This window comes from Onychomys torridus, chromosome 15 (genome assembly GCF_903995425.1).
Source record: "Onychomys torridus chromosome 15, mOncTor1.1, whole genome shotgun sequence".
NCBI lineage: Eukaryota > Metazoa > Chordata > Mammalia > Rodentia > Cricetidae > Onychomys > Onychomys torridus.
This window is the reverse complement of record NC_050457.1, coordinates 27958813-27978839: the sequence shown is the minus strand read 5'-3', so window position 1 is coordinate 27978839 and position 20027 is coordinate 27958813. Positions and strand designations below refer to the sequence as shown.

The following is a 20027-nucleotide window of genomic DNA, read 5'->3' as shown; positions in this document are numbered from 1 at the left end:
TTTGGGAGCAATTAATAGCAAATATCCCAGAAGCAATAGAAGAGAACTTATAAAGAGAGTTGATTGGATTTTTGACTCGCATTGTATGGGAAACACCCATATCTGGAGCTCAAACATTTTTTACAGATGCAAACAGAAAAGGAAAGGTAGGTTACAAACCAGAAAATTTAAGTAAAGTGGTTCAAAGTCCTTATAATTTGGTTCAAAAATCAGAACTGTATGCTATTCTGTTGGTATTAATGGATTTTTCTGAACCTCTCAACATAGTTACTGACTCTCAGTATGATGAAAGAGTGGTATTATATATATGAGTCATAATTAACTTCACTATTCAGTTACAAGATATAATCAAGAATAGGAAGCATCCCTTATATATAACTCACATCCAATCCCATATGGGTCTGCCAGGCCCTCTAGCACAAGGTAATGATGAAATTGATAAATTATTGATAGAAATGTGCTGGAGGCCTAAGAATTTCATAAAAAACACCATGTCAATAGTAAATAGTTTTAAAAAAGATTTTTCCATAACCTGGCAAGAAACCAAAGAGATTGTAAGGAAATGCCCTACTTGTTCTTTTTATAATCAGACTGCTCCCAGCAGAATGTAACCCAAAGGGTACTCAGAGGAATAAAATCTGGCAGATGGATGTGTTTCACTTTGCAGAATTTTGAAAATTGAAATATGTATACCACACAATTAATACTTACTCAGGATTTCAATGGGCAATGGCTTTGGGTTCTGAAAAAAGCTGATTCTGTAATCACACATTTGCTAGAAGTTATGGCCATCATGGGTATACCTGCACAAATTAAAACTGACAATGCTCCAACATGTCTCTGGTAAAATTAAACATTTTTTTTTTTTTTGCTTACTACAATATAAAGCATATTACAGGTATACTACATAATCCCATAAGCCAAACAGTTATAGAAACAGAACTCTAAAGGATATGCCAAATAAACAGAAAGAAGTAACAAAAAACCCCAGAAACAGATTACATAATGCTTTATTAACTTTGAATTTTCTCAATGCTAATGAGAAAGGAACAACAGTTGCAGAGAGACACTGGATACCAGAAAAAAAAAAAAAAACTACAGAATTAAATAAGCCATATACTTTTAGGATGTGCTGACCTCAGAATGGAAACCAGGACATGTGTTACATTGGGGACAAGGTTTTGCTTTTGTTTCTACAGAAGATGATAAGCTGTGGATACCATCAAAACTGATAAAAGTTTGATTTGAACAAGAGAGACCTCTTAATTAGAAGAGGTGTTAGTTCATCAACCAGCATGACCATCCAATTTAAACTAACTTATACCACTAACAAATGCTTTTCTTTCTTCCTTTCTTTCTTTTTCTTTCTTTCTTTCTTTCTTTCTTTCTTTCTTTCTTTCTTTCTTTCTTTCTTCCTTCCTTCCTTCCTTCCTTCCCTCCTTCCTTCTTTTCTTTATTTCTTTCTTTGTTTTGAGACAGGGTTTCTCTGCATAGCTTTGTGCCTTTCCTGGAACTCACTCTGCAGCCCAGGCTGGCCTCAAACTCACTTGCCTCTGCCTCCCAAGTGCTGGGATTAAAGGCATGTGCCACCACCGCCCAGCCAACAAATGCTTTTCATTTAATCAAATATAACTTGCCAAAAGGGAACCTCCTCAAAGTTAGGCTTTGGGAAGGGTTTTTTTGTTTTTGTCTTTCAGGAGAATGAAGATGTCTCACTGGAAAAATGAGACATCTGAAGAAAAAGGAGTAAACTGTCCCAAGCAAAGGAGTAAATTGGCCTATTGGTATTCATCTATAAAATTTCATAAGTTTTCCAAAGTGTTTGTTTCTGCTCTTCTCTGAAGACATTAAACACAAATGGTCTTTTTGTAGTCCCCAGTTCAATTAAAAATTAAAGCTGGCTTTGGAGTTGGAGAATGGCTCTTTCCTTCTCTAAACCCAAGCATGCTGTTAAGGAAAATGTAAAATCTCTGTATTATGTTAGGAGAAAGAGCATTCTTCTGATATGGGACAGAAGAAAATGAAAAAAAAATTAAGGGACTATTCAATTACCACTAATCTCAATTCTTTGGTTCTATTTTGATTCTTTAAAACTTTTCTTAAGGTATGAATTTTATATCAAATTTATAAGATTAACATATTTTTTAAACTTGGTTATGATATTAATGGTCATATAGAGTTCTAACTAATTCTAGAAAAAAGGTTTCATTTAGCTGCCTATACATTTTTTTGTGTTGGAGTCTCTATCAAGTATTTTTCAGGGAATCATGCCAGGCCTAACAGCGAATTTGAAGTCTCCAGAAAAATGATGGGGCCCCACAACAACGATTCTACGTGAACAATAATAATACCACTAAGCTGACAAACATCACCCAAAGATCAGCTTTGGACTACAAACTGTTCAGAACAATTTTTTAAATGACATTTCTTGGAAAGTTTAATAGACACAGGTGTGGATGTGACAATAATTGCACCAGAATTTTGGCATCCAAATTGGCCTTTTCAGGAGCTGTTAGGGATTGGAACATTATCTCAAGTGAAACAGAATGCAAGATGGCTCAAATGTATAGGACCAGAAGGACAGAGAGGAAAATTAAAGCCATATATAATAATATTAGCCATGGCTAATATAGCTATGAACTTATGGGGCTGTGATCTATTACAACAGTGGAATACCCAGATTAACATTCCTCCAAACTGAGAAACAAACCATAAACTAACACATGTTTCTAGGAGAAATACTAGGAGGTATTATTATAAAGAGCATTCACCAGGCATCCAAATTGTACAAGAACAGGGCACAACAACTGATGATCTTTCAAAGACACCAACAGCTCTACCTTTAAAATGGTTAACAGACGAGCCTGAATGGGTTCAGTAATGGCCTTTAACAACAGAGAAACTGCAGGCTTTAGAAGAGCTTGTACAAGCGCAGTTAAATGCTCAGCATATTGAAGAATCAACCAGCCCTTGGAATTCTCCTGTATTTGTTATTAAAAAGAAATCTGGTAAATGGAGAATGGTAACAGACCTAAGAGCAATTAACAAAGTAATTTAGCCAATGGGCTCTTTACAATCTGGAATTCCTTTGCCTACTCTGTTACCTAAATGATGGCCTCTAATAGTTATCGATTTAAAAGACCTTTCCTTTTCAATACCCTTACAAGAAAAAGACAGAGAAAAATTTGCCTTCACCATGCTTACTTATAATAATTCTCAGTGGGTGAAGAGATATTAATAGAGGGTCTTCCCACAGGGAATGCTAAATAGCCCAACCCTGTGCTAATATTTTGTACAACAGCCATTGGAAGTGATGTGTAAAAAATTTTCCTAAATCTATAACTTATCATTACATGGATGATATTTTACTAGCTGATTCAAATGCAGATACTTTAGAAAGAATGTTTGAAGAAGTAAAGAAAATTTTGCCTTGTTGGGGATCCAAATTGCTCCTGAAAAGATACAAAGAGGAGATTCTGTTAATTATTTAGGATATAAAATAGGTCTACAAAAAATTAGACCCCAAAAGGTGCAAATTAGGAGAGATCGATTACAGACTCTTAATGACTTTCAAAGATTATTCATATATATTTCCCATCTACAAACTGTTGTTGGGGTAAAAAACGATGAACTGAATAATTTGTTCAAAACCTTAGAAGGTGACAAGGCCTTAAATAATGCAAGAAAATTATCAGCTGAAGCTGAGAGAGAATCGGCCTTGGTAGAAAAGAAGGTACAGGAAGGACATGTGGATCGTGTAGATCCAAAGCTTGATTGCATTTTGGTTATTTCATCCTCTAAGCATCCTCATACAGGAATTTTAATGCAAAGGGAAGATATTATATTGGAATCGATATTTTTACCAAATAAACAGAGTAAAAAATTAAAAACCTATGTGGAAAAGATCTCTGATTTGATTTTAAAAGAAAATTGAGACTTCGTCAATTAGCAGGAATAGACTCAGCAAAAACTGACATACCTTTAACTAAGGAGGACATTGACAAATTATGGGCAGAAAGAACCTTGGTAAAGAGCTTTCAGCAATTTTTTTGGGAGCAATTAATAGCAAATATCCCAGAAGCAATAGAAGAGAACTTATAAAGAGAGTTGATTGGATTTTTGACTCGCATTGTATGGGAAACACCCATATCTGGAGCTCAAACATTTTTTACAGATGCAAACAGAAAAGGAAAGGTAGGTTACAAACCAGAAAATTTAAGTAAAGTGGTTCAAAGTCCTTATAATTTGGTTCAAAAATCAGAACTGTATGCTATTCTGTTTGTATTAATGGATATTTCTGAACCTCTCAACATAGTTACTGACTCTCAGTATGATGAAAGAGTGGTATTATATATTGAGAATGCAGAATTTATCCCTGATGAGTCATAATTAACTTCACTATTCAGTTACAAGATATAATCAAGAATAGGAAGCATCCCTTATATATAACTCACATCCAATCCCATATTTGTCTGCCAGGCCCTCTAGCACAAGGTAATGATGAAATTGATAAATTATTGATAGGAAATGTGCTGGAGGCCTAAGAATTTCATAAAAAACACCATGTCAATAGTAAATAGTTTTAAAAAAGATTTTTCCATAACCTGGCAAGAAACCAAAGAGATTGTAAGGAAATGCCCTACTTGTTCTTTTTACAATCAGACTGCTCCCAGCAGAATGTAACCCAAAGGGTACTCAGAGGAATAAAATCTGGCAGATGGATGTGTTTCACTTTGCAGAATTTTGAAAATTGAAATATGTATACCACACAATTAATACTTACTCAGGATTTCAATGGGCAATGGCTTTGGGTTCTGAAAAAAGCTGATTCTGTAATTACACATTTGCTAGAAGTTATGGCCATCATGGGTATACCTGCACAAATTAAAACTGACAATGCTCCAACATGTCTCTGGTAAAATTAAACATGTTTTTTTTTTGCTTACTACAATATAAAGCATATTACAGGTATACTACATAATCCTATAAGCCAAACAGTTATAGAAAGATCAAACAGAACTCTAAAGGATATGCCAAATAAACAGAAAGAAGTAACAAAAAACCCCAGAAACAGATTACATAATGCTTTATTAACTTTGAATTTTCTCAATGCTAATGAGAAAGGAACAACAGTTGCAGAGAGACACTGGATAACAGAAAAAAAAAAAAAACTACAGAATTAAATAAGCCATATACTTTTAGGATGTGCTGACCTCAGAATGGAAACCAGGACATGTGTTACATTGGGGACAAGGTTTTGCTTTTGTTTCTACAGGAGAAGATAAGCTGTGGATACCATCAAAACTGATAAAAGTTTGATTTGAACAAGAGAGACCTCTTAATTAGAAGAGGTGTTAGTTCATCAACCAGCATGACCATCCAATTTAAACTAACTTATACCACTAACAAATGCTTTTCTTTCTTCCTTTCTTTCTTTCTTTCTTTCTTTCTTTCTTTCTTCCTTCCTTCCTTCCTTCCTTCCTTCCTTCCTTCCCTCCTTCCTTCTTTTCTTTATTTCTTTCTTTGTTTTGAGACAGGGTTTCTCTGCATAGCTTTGTGCCTTTCCTGGAACTCACTCTGCAGCCCAGGCTGGCCTCAAACTCACTTGCCTCTGCCTCCCAAGTGCTGGGATTAAAGGCATGTGCCACCACCGCCCAGCCAACAAATGCTTTTCATTTAATCAAATATAACTTGCCAAAAGGGAACCTCCTCAAAGTTAGGCTTTGGGAAGGGTTTTTTGTTTTTGTCTTTCAGGAGAATGAAGATGTCTCACTGGAAAATGAGACATCTGAAGAAAAAGGAGTAAACTGTCCCAAGCAAAGGAGTAAATTGGCCTATTGGTATATCATCTATAAAATTTCATAAGTTTTCCAAAGTGTTTGTTTCTGCTCTTCTCTGAAGACATTAAACACAAATGGTCTTTTTGTAGTCCCAGTTCAATTAAAAATTAAAGCTGGCTTTGGAGTTGGAGAATGGCTCTTTCCTTCTCTAAACCCAAGCATGCTGTTAAAGGAAAATGTAAAATCTCTGTATTATGTTAGGAGAAAGAGCATTCTTCTGATATGGGACAGAAGAAAATGAAAAAAATTAAGGGACTATTCAATTACCACTAATCTCAATTCTTTGGTTCTATTTTGATTCTTTAAACTTTTCTTAAGGTATGAATTTTATATCAAATTTATAAGATTAACATATTTTTTAAACTTTGGTTATGATATTAATGGTCATATAGAGTTCTAACTAATTCTAGAAAAAAAGGTTTCATTTAGCTGCCTATACATTTTTTTGTGTTGGAGTCTCTATCAGTATTTTTCAGGGAATCATGACCAGGCCTAACAGCGAATTTGAAGTCTCCAGAAAAATGATGGGGCCCCACAACAACGATTCTACGTGAACAATAATAATACCACTAAGCTGACAAACATCACCCAAAGATCAGCTTTGGACTACAAACTGTTCAGAACAATTTTCTGGCTCTGGCCCTTTGTGGCACCATTGGGAGTATTATCATGTTACTCTTATTAAACATCATATTTTTAGTCTTGTAAAATTCCTACTTTTTGGCTATGATAGTTTCAAACTAAAGTCCTTATGATATAAGGATCCTAACTCCTATTACAAGGGAGCCAAAACCTCCTCTCTTTCACTTACATGCACATTCACAAATACACATAATTAAAAATAAAAATAAAAAAACTTACATTCATCACTATAAAATGAAATAGTTTAAAATCCAAAGTCAGTTGGTAGTAGAGAATGTCTTTAATCCCATGGGGGGCACATTCCTTCTTAGGCAGAGACTACTCCCCTCATTACCATAGAATTTACAGAAGACTGATCATCTTTCAGCTCCTTAGAAAAATGTCTGGAACCACAGTTCTCCCGAAGATTCTGACAAGACACTACAGTACCCTTCCCAGACATTTTACCCACTTTCACAGCTGGGCACATTCTTTCTTAAGAAACGATGTCAATTACCATCACTATTGGTAGGTCCCTGTTCTAATTTTTTTTATTCTGACACAGACCCCGGAAATCTCATTGGTCCCCATTGGGCTGCCCCATTGGCTATGCCCTACTCTAAGCTGCTCCATTTAGTATAAAAGGAGTGGTATCTGCCAGGCTGTGCCCTGCCCTGGGAGGCTCCATTTTACTTTGAGACGGGGTCTCACTGTGAACCTCTGACTGACCTAGAACTTCCTATGTAGACCAGGCTGGCCCCAAACTCAGACCTGCTTGCCTCTGGAAACTCCACCCTCCCAACAGCTTATGACCGCATTTTGGGGAAAGATAACTGCAGACTCTGGGTACACCGAGAAAAGTCACCATCTGTCAGGAATCATCTAGTATGGATTGATAAATGACTTATTCCCGAGAACAGACACAGGAGTCAATCTGTAAGCATTGGGATGAATCAAAACCATGGGGGCACATGGGTGTATCAAAATCCTATCAGGAAAACCAGACCAAGAACTTACCAGACATGCCAGACCAAGGAAACGGTCGGGCTCCCTCACCTGGGACCACTATGAGATGGACACCTAACACTGCAGTGGAAGGCCCGTACCCGTCCATCACCTAATGACTGCTGCGAGCCAAGAACCCACAAGCAGAGGACGCCCTTACTGTGCCGCTTTATCGGGTTACCTGCCATTACCACTATTTTATACTAAACTGTTGTTGAAAAAGGAAGACGAATTTGACAGAACCTGTAATCCCCACACTCGGGAAGCCGAGGGAGCAAAGGCCAGCATGGGCCCCATACAGCGAGGCTGAACTACCAGTGTGGGAGCCTGACTTGAAACACGGAAGAAACATGGGGGCGCGGAGGGAAGAAAGTAAGTTGGGAGGAAACGAGAGGGAAAAGAGAGAAAGAGCTAGGAGAAAGGGACGGGGAGAAAGAGGAGGAGAGAGCCGGGACAGGCGTGAGCTGGCAGCGCATTAGCCATGTGCCTAAAGCGTGCGGAAGAGCCCTGCCTGCCTCCGGGCCACCGTGCTCTTCCGCTCCCAGAAGCCCTCGCGACGGAAGTCGTCCCGGGGCGAGCCCCCGCCGCGTCCGCGGTCACTTGCCATGGCGATGGGCAGCGGCGGTGCAGGCTCGGAGCAGGAGGACGCGGTGCTGTTCCGACGTGGCACCGGCCAGGTGAGGCGGGGTGGCGCGGCCCGGCCACAGCAGCCACGAGCTCGGAGCGGCGGCCGAGGCCGGGGCGGTGCGCGCTCGGGCCCCATGCCGCCACCCCATCCGCCGCAGTGGTGGGGGCCACGCTTTGGTCCTGTGTGACTGCGAGGGATGCGCGGGCGCAGGGACAGGCCGGCGGAAGCAATGGAACCGGGCAGGGGGCTTTGAAGTGCTCCAAATGTAGGTCAAGACCCAGACGTTAGCAGTGAGACTGAATACCGCGTTCTAGAGAGAGCTTTGGAACTAGAAGGACCAAGTCTCCCAGATGGTGGTCGGTGAGAAACTTTGAGAGTCAAGGGTAACTGATAGCTGAAAAGTTGCCACTTACTGCAATGCACTGAGGTGAGGAAGACGAGAAAGTTTATCAAGTGTGTACGACGGAAGGTCAGAGCCAGGCTCCCTGGTGCTCGCTTACGGTCACGGGCGCTTGGGAGCTGGAGGCAGGAGGCTCAGGAATTCAAGATCACGGAGTGCACTCGAGGCCTAACCGACAGTGAGACGCCGTAAGAGTAAAATAAACACTTTTATTTTTATTTATTTATTTATTTTGGTTTTTCGAGACAGGGTTTTTCTCTGTGAAACAGTCCTGGCTGTCCGGGAACTCACTCTGTAGACCAGGCTGGCCTTGAACTCACTGAGATCAGCCTCCTCTGCCTGCCGAGTGCTGGGATTAAAGGGGTGCGCCCCCACTGCCCAGCTAAATAAACACTTTTAAATATGAGGGAAAATGAGAGCCTGGTTGGTGGACCGTGCCTGTGACAATCCCAGCTACTTGAGAGGCTGAGGCAGGATTGTGAGGCTGAAGCTAGCCTGGGACACAGAACACACTCGGTCTAAGAAAGTTTAGAACATTAGGAGCTCCCTCTTAGTATGCTAAGTGTGCTTTCTGCCTGGAGTGTAAGGCGGGAGAAGAGATTCAAGGCAACATTTGGCAATGCTGCTTTTCCTTCTCTTGGGGACAGCCCAGCCGTTCCTTTGTCTTTTCTTAAGTCACAGTTTCCTGTGCTTATTGTCGCCTGGATATCTTCTTCAAGCCCAGTGTGGTGGTGCATACCTGTACTCCCAGGGGTAATCTTATTTACTGAAGATTCTATTTTGTTGTTGATTCTGTTTTCAGACACATCTCACTATGTAGCCCTGGCAGGCCTGGAACTCTCCATGTAGACCAGGCTGGCATCAAAGAGATTGACATACCTCAGCCAACCATGTGCTGGAGTTAAAGGGGTGTACCACCACACCTGGTTGTGAAGTTTGTTTCCCTCTTGTTTTGTTTTTGAATTGGTTGCATTCTGTAGCCATATTGGCCTGGAATTCAATGTGTAGACTGACCGGCCTGAAGCGCTTAGTGACCCTGTTGTATCCGCCTCCCAAGTGCTGGGATTATAGATTACAGATATGAGCCTTTATAATTAGCAGGTCATGGTTTTGGGTTTTTTTGAGACAGGGTCTTGTGTTGTCTAGGCTGCTTTGGAATCCACTGTGTAGTCCAGGCTAGTCTTCAGCTTGCCTTGGCAATCCCCCTGCCTCAACCTTTGGAGTGTTGGGATTATAGGTATATATTACTACAAGAAGTAGTGCTAAGGATTGAACTGGAGCCATGAACAAAATCCCCACCCCCATCCTTTCTGTTATATGTTTTAATTACAGCTTTCTGCCCATAAACTGTTTGTGTTCTTTTTTCACTTCAGAGTGATGATTCTGACATTTGGGATGCTACAGCATTGATAAAAGCTTATGATAAAGCTGTGGCTTCCTTTAAGGTATGAAATGTTTAACCACTCTTTTCTTTATTTCTTCATGTCATACATTTTTTTTTGGGGGGGAACCCCTGAGTATATTGAGGCTTTCTTAGATGATGGGACCTTGAGATCATCTTATAGTGGTAACGGTCATGTTAGGAATGGTGACTTTTTAACTATGTATTCCTCCATAACGTGCATTTATTTCTGTTACTGTTTTCATAGCATGCTCTAAAGAATGGTGATGTTTGTGAAACTTCAGATAAGCCAAAAGGCACAGCCAGAAGAAAACCTGCTAAGAAAAATAAAAACCAAAAGAAGAATACCATGCCTCCCTTGAAACAGGTTATTTATTTATTAAACAGGGTCTTGCCCAGCCTGAGGGAAAGGGTTGCTGACGCTATTTAGAGTGAATGAGAGAGGTAAACTGAGTCAGCAGTGGTGTTTTCTTAAGTTGATAGAGACGGAGAGATGATATACATGCATACAATCATATATATATATATTTGTTTTCCTTCTGTGGTGCTGGGTATTAAACCCAGAGCTCCTTGCATTCTGAGTGTGTGTTGTACAGCTGAGCAGTAACTCTAGCCCCCCCCCCACACACACACACACACAATTCAACAATCCAGAAACTATTATGAGAAAACAAAAGTTTTGGGTAACTGGATCTGCTAATTTAAAAGTGGGGGTCTGAAGTGGGAGTATAGTTCAGTGTAGAGCACCTGCCTAGTATACACCCAGCATCAAACCCACATTGAACCAGAACAAAGCCCTGTAGACGAGCTGGAATTTTTGTTTGTTTGTTTTTAAGTAAATATTTTGATGCCTCACTAGTCAGGTCATTTTTACCCAAAGGGGAAGGGTGTTGATTTTGATGGGCACTTGCTTTTTTCTGGCCAGTGTTGCATGTGTCACACACTTCCGGTCTGTTTGTTCTTCATGGCACGTTTAGGCGGCAGAGTACATTACAGCAGTTCATCATTACAGCCGTTCGTGTGTCTGGGAAAAGGAGATGCAGGGGACTAAGAGAAGTGTCAGTAATTAAGTAGATGGGAGGGTTGGAATTACAGTGGGAGAGCTGGATTATGGTTTGTTCTTTTCCAAAGAAGTAACGTGTGCAGGTCTGTGTCTTTCATTTCTTTTGTAGTGGAAAGTTGGTGACAAGTGTTCTGCCATTTGGTCAGAAGACGGCTATGTTTACCCAGCTACCATCACTTCCATTGATTTTTAAGAGGGAAACCTGTGTTGTGGTTTATACTGGATATGGAAACAGAGAGGAGCAAAATCTGTCTGATCTCCTTTCCCCAACCTGTGAAGTAGCTAATCATGCAGAACAGAGCACTCAGGAGGTAAGGTGATGAATATGCCCCTTCCTGAAGGCAGAGACTAAATAAGGAAAAGGCATTATAACCAGTTGTCACTTGACCCACTGAGGCATTATATAACATTCTCATTCTTCCTACTCTCTTCTCATTGTCTTTTTGCTAAGAAAGAAGGCCAGGGCCATACAAATGCTGGGCAAGTGCTCATAGTGTAAATGTTTGTTTTTCTTTATAAAGAATGAAAGTCAAGCTTCAACAGACGACAGTGAGAACTCCTCCAGATCTCTCGGAAGTAAACCACACAGCAAGTCCAAAGCTGCTCCTTGGAACTCGTTTCTCCCTCCACTACCTCCAATGCCAGGGTTAGGATTGGGACCAGGAAAGGTAATTGTTCTGTTCAGAAAATTAGTTATGAGCCAGGCGGTGGTGGCACACGCCTGTAATCCCAGCACTCGGGAGGCAGAGACAGGCGGATCTTTGTGAGTTCGAGGCCAGCCTGGTCTACAGACCAAGATCCAGGAAAGGCACAAAGCTTCACAGAGACACTCTGTCTTGAAAAACAAACAAACAAAAAAAGAAAATTAGTTATGAAGGAAGTAATTCCTATTGGGACCCTTGCTCTCCCATTAAGTAATTTATAGCTTTCCCATGAAACTCCTTTTCCCAGGCCAGAATCCATAAACAGGAAATGCAAGAGTGAAGTAAAGAGTTGGGAGTAAATAGCTCTCCAGATTGCCATGGGGCAGTAGACTAAAAACTAGTACACTTTCCTTTTTAAAAACCTTTTTATCACATTATGGTGTGTGTGTGTGTGTGTGTGTGTGTGTGTGTGTGTGTGTGTATTTGCACACGTGCTACTGTGGAAGTCAGAAGTCAGCTTGCAAGTATAGGCTCTCACCTTCCACCATGTGGGTCCCCGGATAGAACTGGGCTCATCAGCCTTGGCAGCAAGCCCCTTTTGTTCCTGAGCATCTCACCAGCCCTGGTGTACTTTCCTAAGGTAGAAACTGCTCTGTACTTGCCTGATGTGCTATTGTTTGGAGTCACCTGTAATAGATATGTGGGAAAGGAGTCCTGTAATGTGGGCATGATCTCGGGCAACCCCCAGTGTTGGTTGTTGTTTGTTCTTGTTTTGTTTTCTGGGGTTTTGTTTTGTTTGTTGTTGTTGTTGTTATTGTTTTGATACCTGGTCTCACACAGCTGAAGATGACCTTAAATGTCAGATCCGTGTGCCTCCCTCCACCTGCTAAACGCTGTGTGATTATAGGCATGTGCCAGCCACCACACCTGGTTTGTCCCAGATTATATTATAGTGTCAAAATGTTAACTCTGTTTTTATGGCTGTTTTGGTTGTAAGTAGTAGAAGTCCACTTTAAAAAGAATTTATTATAGCCTAGGTTATGGCTAGACCCTTTACTAGCTAGTTCCTTGGTACCAAGCAGCTGTATTTTTCCTCAGAGAGTATGCTATTTAGATAATTCATGTGTGTGTATTCTTAAGTGTTTGTATGTGTGCATGTTATGTGTGTTTACTTGTGCACGTGGTGGCCAGAACTCTACACTGAGCATCTTTTTCAATCACTCTTCACCTTTTTTCCGGGACAGAGCACGTCAGTGAGCTTGGCGCTTGCTGAGTCAGCACAGTGGCAGCCACAGAGCCCCAGGGGTCCTGCCCCACCTCCCCAGTGCTGGGTCTAGATGTGTGCTGCCTTATCCGGTTTTGCCCTGTGGGTGCTGAGGGCCCACTCTCAGATCGCCATGCTTGTGTGGCATGCCTCTCCCAGCTGACCCATGTCTCTACCCCCAGAGAATAGTTTTTAGAAATCACCTGTGACTCAGCACTTGCCTGAAGATTCTGAGAGATGAGCACAGTGACTTGCCTGTCAGCTGTCGGCACTGCAGAGGCTGCAGGAGAGGATTCTGAGTTTGGAGCCAGCCTGGGCTACATAGTGGTGCAGATTTAAAGAAAAGAAAGACAGACAGGGCAAAACTAGAGCCCAAAATGAAAACGGGGCCAGAGGGCAGCTGAGTGAGGGCCGGCCTCTGCCGCAGGCTGCTGACCTGAGCAGGCTGCTAACCTGAGCTCGACTCCCTGGAGCCTCTGGGTGGAAGGAGAGAAACTACTTGCAAAGGTCGTCAAGTTCCACGTGCTCACTCGTGCACTCACACACAGCAAAATCAATTATGTTCTAGAAAATTTAAAAAATAGGGTTGGGGATTTAGCTCAGTGGTAGAGCGCTTGCCTCGCAAGTGCAAGGCCCTGGGTTCGATCTTCAGCTCAAAAAAAAAAAAAAAAAAACCCAAAAGATTTTTTTATGGTAATTTTCTAATTGGAGGTTAATATATGCCTTGTCTTTTGGGTATTTTTTAACAGTGTACTTTAAATTAGCTTTTATAAGTAATATGACCTACAGAACTATTTTTTCAGTTTATTAATTAATTAATTTGATGTGCGTTGGTGTTTTGTCTGCATTATGTCTGTGTGAGGGTGTCAGGTCCCCTGAAATTGAAGTTACAGACAGTTGTGAGCTGCCATGTGGGTGCTGGGAAATAAACCTGGGTCCTCTGGAAGAACAGCCAGTGATCGTAACTGCTGAGCTATCTCTCCAGCCTCCCCCCTTCTATTTATTTATTTAGGTGACTACTGTTAACTGGTACATACGGAGGTTAGAGGACAACTTGTGGAGTTGGTGCTCTTCCTCCAGGTGGCCTGGGAGTCAGACTCAGGCTGTCAGACTGCGTGGCGAGTACCTTTTACCTGCTGAGCCATTTTGTGTACCTACTAACAGGATAGTTACAAAAAGATTATATAATCTTAGGATTAAATTATCTTAATAAATACCTGTCTACGATTTGTTAGGCAGTTACAAATCTTTACTCTGACTTTACTTACTAAATGTTTAGAGAAAAGAAATGGAAAAAAGCTAGAGGCTACCATTTAGTTAAGAGTTTCTTTCTTTTTAATTATGTGTATGTATGTGTGCATGTCTGTGTGTGGGTTTGTGTGTGTGAATGCAGGTGATTTTAACTGCTGTACCATCTCTCCATGTCCTGTTTTTATTACTTTGGTCTTGAATACTCTTCCTTTCACTGAAGGAAGGAATTTTCCTTTAAAATACTAATTTCCTTTGAAATATTCTTTATAGCCAGGCCTGAGATTCAATGGCCCACCTCCCCCTCCCCCCTTCCTGCCATGTTGGATGCCTCCGTTCCCTTCAGGACCACCAGTAAGTACAGAAGAAGTGCACAGCTTCTATAGTCAGTTTGGAAGTTTGCAGAATATAGGAAATTGGAGTCGTTACGGTTAGATTCTAACTGGTAAACATTTCTACCTCAGATTTTGTTCTGAAGGCTCTTCTGCTACCCAGAGCCAGTGCTGTCCCGGTCTCGTCTCCATGCCCAGTTGTGGGTTTCTTTTCTCTTCTTTTTTTAAAATTTAACTTTATTTAATGTGCATTGGTGTGAAGATATTAGATCCCAGGGAACTGGAGTTACAGACAGTTGTTAGCTGTCATGTGAGTGCTGGGAATTGAACCTGGGTCCTCTGGAAGAGCAGCCAGTGCTCTTAACCGCTGAGCCTTCTCTCCAGCCCCCAGTTGTGGGTTTCTTTCCTGCAGTAGTTGGTATCCAATCTGGGGTGGTGGCTTCTGTTAGAAAGGACTGTGCTTTGTGATACAGAAGAGATTGTGTGCCCTCCTGGACTACTTGGATGCTAGCTACTGGTCCTGTAATTTCTCATTGCCCTGTGCTTGGGTTTTGGTTTGTTTGTTTGTTTGTTTGTTTGTTTTATCCTAATGGAGATTTTCCCCACTTGATTTTGGCTTTTTTCTCTGGTTTTTTTGAGATATGGTTTTTTTGTGTAACAGTCCTGGTTGTCCTGGAACCTACTCTGTAGACCAGACTGGCCTTGAACTCACAGAGATCTGCCTGCTTCTGCCTCCCGGTGCTAGAATTAAAGGCATGCATCACCTTTAACAACTGGCCCTTTTTTTTTTTTTTTAAGATATTAACAGTAGTTAAAAGGATGCTTTTGGGCAGACTGTATTTGGGTGGGATTCGGGCAGATGTCTTACTTCAAATCGTTCTTTAGAGTGACCTTGAAAATGCTGTGTGTGTGTGTGTGTGTGTGTGTGTGTGTGTGTGTGTGTGGTTTGTGGAAAAATTAAGTCTCTTTTGTTTCATGCATAGCTTCATAATGGAACAAAAATAGTCTAACCATATTATTTATTAAGTGAATACTATTTCTGATCTTTGTTAAATTTGTTGGACTTTATTATGGTTGGCTTTCTTCCAGTGCTAGATTTTTTTTAATTAAATAGATTAAAAAATAAATTAAAACATTAAATTAATATCTACTAGTCTGTGTAAAATGAATCCCTGGATTTCATTATTTTCCTACTTATATTTTTCATTTCTAGATAATCCCTCCACCCCCTCCCATATCTCCAGATTGTCTGGATGACACTGATGCCCTGGGAAGTATGTTGATCTCATGGTACATGAGTGGCTACCACACTGGCTATTACATGGTAAGGATTCCCTGGGGATCTCTTGATGTGCGTGATCTTTGCAGTTGTAAGACTTTGGTTCCTAGAGCCAGTTCCTGGGTGACTAAAATGCGGTTCGTTTTGTGGAGACTAAAAGTTTAAGGTAGTTTTGTAGTTTTCAGACTACCTTAGAGTTTAAAGATGGACAGTCCTCTTTCATCCGCCCTCCTGAGGATGATTGTAGTTTATTTCAAACTTCGGGTTTTTTGTGTATGTGGGGTTTTTTGTTGTTTTGGTTTGGTTTTTTCCTTTTGAGACAGGGTTTCTTTGTGTAGCCCTGGTTGTCCTAGAACTCTCTTTGCAGACCAGGCTGGCCTTGAACTCACAGAGATCCACCTGCCTCTGCCCCCCGAGTGCTGGGGTTAAAGATGTGCACCAGCACATGGCTCAGTTCAGACTTCTGTGCTGGCAGTGCATACCTGTAACTCTAGCTCCTGTCAGAGTGTTGGCTGAGCTTGGAGGCCGGTGCTCACCTCTTCGTTCTTTGTAGAAACCAGAGCAGAGTAAGAATGAGTAAGTGGCCAGGTGGCGGAGGTGTGTGCCTTTAATCCCAGCACTCGGGAGGCAGAGGAAAGCGAATCTCTGTGAGTTCAAGGCCAGCCTGGTCTACAGAGCGAGATCTAGGACAGGCACAAAAGAACACAGAGAAACCCTGTCTTGAAAAAAAAAAAAACAAAAACAAAACAAAACAAGAATGAGTAAGTGTTGTTATTGCAGGGATGTAAATGAGCTCTGTGGGCTTCCTGGGAAACAAACCACTTCTGCTACATCTCATTGTAGAGAGCTGCCTGCCGCACCCTAGAGATGGCGCTGGCTTCCGCCTTCCACCTTCCCAGTGGTGAGCGCTCTTGGTGGTAAACAATTCCATATTCGGCTTGGCTTTAGGATCTGGCTTGCTTCCGTATACCTGGACCTGTCCGCGATGCCCACGTGGCGGGTTAGGGTTGGCTACCCAGAGGCTATTAGGGCTGAGGGGGGCCTCCCCCCCCCTCAATAAACTGCAGAAAGAAGAGCTCAGTGTTGCGTCTTCCTTGCTGGTCGAGGAGGTCGCGACATCTCATGGCTGTTTGGATGTCAATTCAGACGCACATATAGATAAATATAGACGGCATTTAAGTGAGAAAGGAGGGCATTGGGGCTGGTCTGACCAGGGAAATGTTTGAGTACTTAGTTTTTTCTTAAACTCTAGCACTTTCTATTTAGTGAGTTCCGGAATTTAATGATTTCTTCAGTTTGTTCCTTTGTTTATGTGGGGCTGGGTTACAGATTGTAGGGCCTTGCACATGGGAGGCAAGTGCTGTCCCCCTGAGCTACACCCTCTGCTTTAGTGAGGGAGGGAGTGAGGGAGGGAGTGAGGTCACGTCATTGGTCAGGAGTTTCACTGACAGGAAGGGAAAGTGAACTCCAACTTAGTATTTTACTTTGTGATTCGCCACTTTTTGTTTCTCTTGTTTGGGGTTTGTTTGTTTGTTTGTTTGTTTGTTTGTTTGTTTTGCAGGGGGTGCAGGGTCCCACTCTGTAGTCCAGGTTTCTCTGATCACTGTAGCCCAGGCTGCCCTCCAAACTGGAGCAGGGTCCCACTCTGTAGCCCAGATTTCTCTGATCACCGTAGCCCAGACTGCCCTCCAAACTGGTGCAGGGTCCCACTCTGTAGTCCAGGTTTCTCTGATCACCGTAGCCCAGACTGCCCTCCAAACTTGAGCAGTCCTCCTGCCTTGGCGTTCTCATTACTGGGGTTACAGGTGTGTGCCACCATGCCCAGCTTGGCTCAGTCACCCTTAAAGCATATTGGAATGCTATAAACTACTTTTTAAAAATACAAACTTATTTTCTGATGGCATTTTATTAAATTCAGTTAGTACAGTATCTCACATGAAACAGACTATTTATTTGGTTGTTCTTGTGGAGCTGGAGAGCAAACCCAGAGCCTTGTGCATGTTAGGCAAATGCTGCAGCACCCAGCTGTGTTCCCAGTCTCATGGTTTTGGTGGCAGGGTCTTACTATGTAGTTTAGCCCTGCACTGGCCCAGCTGCCTTGAAGTCAAGATCCTCTTGCCCATCCCCTGAACACCGGGCTTGTCGGGTGTGCATCACTAAGTTGGGGGTACGGCTTTTTGTTTTGTTTTTTAATCGAGACCAGATTAGCTTTGAACTCACAGAGATCCCCCTGCCTCTGCCTTCTGCTGGGATTAAAGGCATGGGTTACTACACCCGGCAGGAGGCAGGGTTTACTGCAGCCCATGCTGGCTTTAGACTCCCTGTGTAACTGAAGATGGCCTTGGACTGCTGCTGATCTTCCTTTCTCTCTGTACCCACCCCATCCCCCAACCCGCCCCACCCCATCCCCCAACCCGCCCCACCCCATCCTCCAACCCGCCCCACCCCATCCCCCAACCCACCCCATCCCCCAACCCACCCCACCCCATGCTTGCTATCATGCTTGGCTTGAAACATTTATTCACTTTTATCTAGTGTGTTCTTTTAACTTTTCATTTGCTCTCTTCACAGGGTTTCAGACAAAATAAGAAAGAAGGAAAGCGCTCACATGCAAATTAAGCAGTAAGTCTGTTATAAAAATATGATTTAGGCGCTGACAAGATGCTTCAGAATGGGAAAAGGCCTGATGGCCTGAGTTCAGTCCCCAGGGTGGAAGGAGAGAGCCAACTGCTGCTTGTTGTCTCTGACCTCCACACTCATACATTTACACACACACACACACACACACACACACACACAGACAGTTTCTTCTTTTCTTTATATTGTATGACTGCCTAGACTTTTTTCTTTCGAATTCAGGTGCAGCTCTCTGCCAAGGAGATGGCATGTTAGTGTTCCTGGTCGATATGAACGGAAGTCTCATTGTCATCTTGTGGACTCTTGGCTGAGTGGCGTCATCATCACCAGCGTTTTCCCGTTCTGGCTCCAGGCCTAACTCACCATGGGTGTGTTTAGAGCACGATCACTTTGAGGAACAGAATGGTGGAACTGTGAGCACATGGAGTCAGTCTGCCAAAACTGTGACTGAGCACACTTGTAGAATTGCAACTTCCTTAGTGTGTCAAGATTTTTATTAATGCCTTTACCAACAAATAAAAGTCCTTTTTCGAAATATTCTCCTTTGGGATATATACAGCGAAGTTGAGTGTTTAAAGATACAGGAAGAAAACTACTCAGACTTATTACCTGGGTAAAGGGTAATTTCTGAAGGTGGGGCAAATTGATAATTTAAGGTTGGGGAACAAAAGCTAGTTCGTCACAGGGGCTACACTGGCTAGCCAGGAATCAAGGTGTGTTCTGGGTTGTGTGTGTGTGTTTCCCATGGCTTGTGAAGTCTTTTCTTCCTACTGTGTAGGTTCTAGGGATTGAATCCAGTTGTTGGTTGGCAGGTGCCTTTACCAGCCCTGTTCTTTGCCTTTTTGAAAGAGTCTTGTGCAGCCTGGGTTTCCTGCAATTTATAGTCCTCTTGACTCAGCTTCCCAAATGCTGATGTCACAGGCAGGTACCACCACACCCTAACTCTGTTGTCTTTGAGAAGCTGTATTGTTCTCTTTGCACCCTCCCTTGTCTGTCTTTCTAGTCTCCCTCTCTCCCCCTGATGTCCCTTACCTCCTCGTGTATACTGCCTGACCCAATTGCCCCTTGTTGCTCAAATCCTAAAAGGTCTATAATATAAAACCCAGAGCCAGATATTGGGGTAAATGCTGAAAGATCAGAGAGACAAAGGAACAAGCCACTGCCACGTCTTACCTCTAGGACTCTTCAGCCTGAAAAGCCTCTAGCTCCTGTCTCCTCACACCTTATATACCTTTCTCTGCCCTGCCATCACTTCCTTCTTAGTGCTGGGACTAAAGGCGTGTGACTCCCAAATATTGGGATTAAAGGTGTGTGCCACCACTGCCTGGCTCTGTTTCTCTCCTAGACTGAGTCAATCTCATGTAGTCCAGGGTGGCTTTGAACTCACAGAGATCCAGATGGATCTCTGCCTCCTGAGTGCTAAGATTAAAGGCGTGTGCCACCACTGCCTGGCCTCTATGTTTAATCTAGTGGCTTGTTCTGTTCTCTGATCTTCAGGCAAATTTTATTAGGGTGCAGTATATCACCACAGCCCCTGCCATTCTCTCCCCGTCATGGCCTTGCTGTTCCATGTGCACCTTAATTAGAGTCTTGTGGTGAGGCTTGGTGTCAAGCACTCAGGCTTCTCCCTGGTTCATTCACCTCTGGAGGAAAAGGTTAAGAGA

The 20027-nt window shown here is 42.4% G+C and overlaps 1 protein-coding gene across 1 annotated transcript; it reads left to right on the top strand.

The window, feature by feature from the left end:
* Positions 1 to 8022: 8022 nt before the first annotated feature.
* Positions 8023 to 18898, top strand: LOC118596572 (survival motor neuron protein-like). Its single transcript, XM_036207485.1, is given in 11 exon segments — positions 8023 to 8143; positions 9868 to 9939; positions 10144 to 10263; positions 11069 to 11146; positions 11148 to 11270; positions 11481 to 11627; positions 14389 to 14469; positions 15661 to 15771; positions 16570 to 16627; positions 18298 to 18348; positions 18586 to 18898. Coding segments are annotated over 10 exon segments (879 nt in total). The 5' UTR covers positions 8023 to 8071; the 3' UTR covers positions 18315 to 18348; positions 18586 to 18898.
* Positions 18899 to 20027: the final 1129 nt, after the last annotated feature.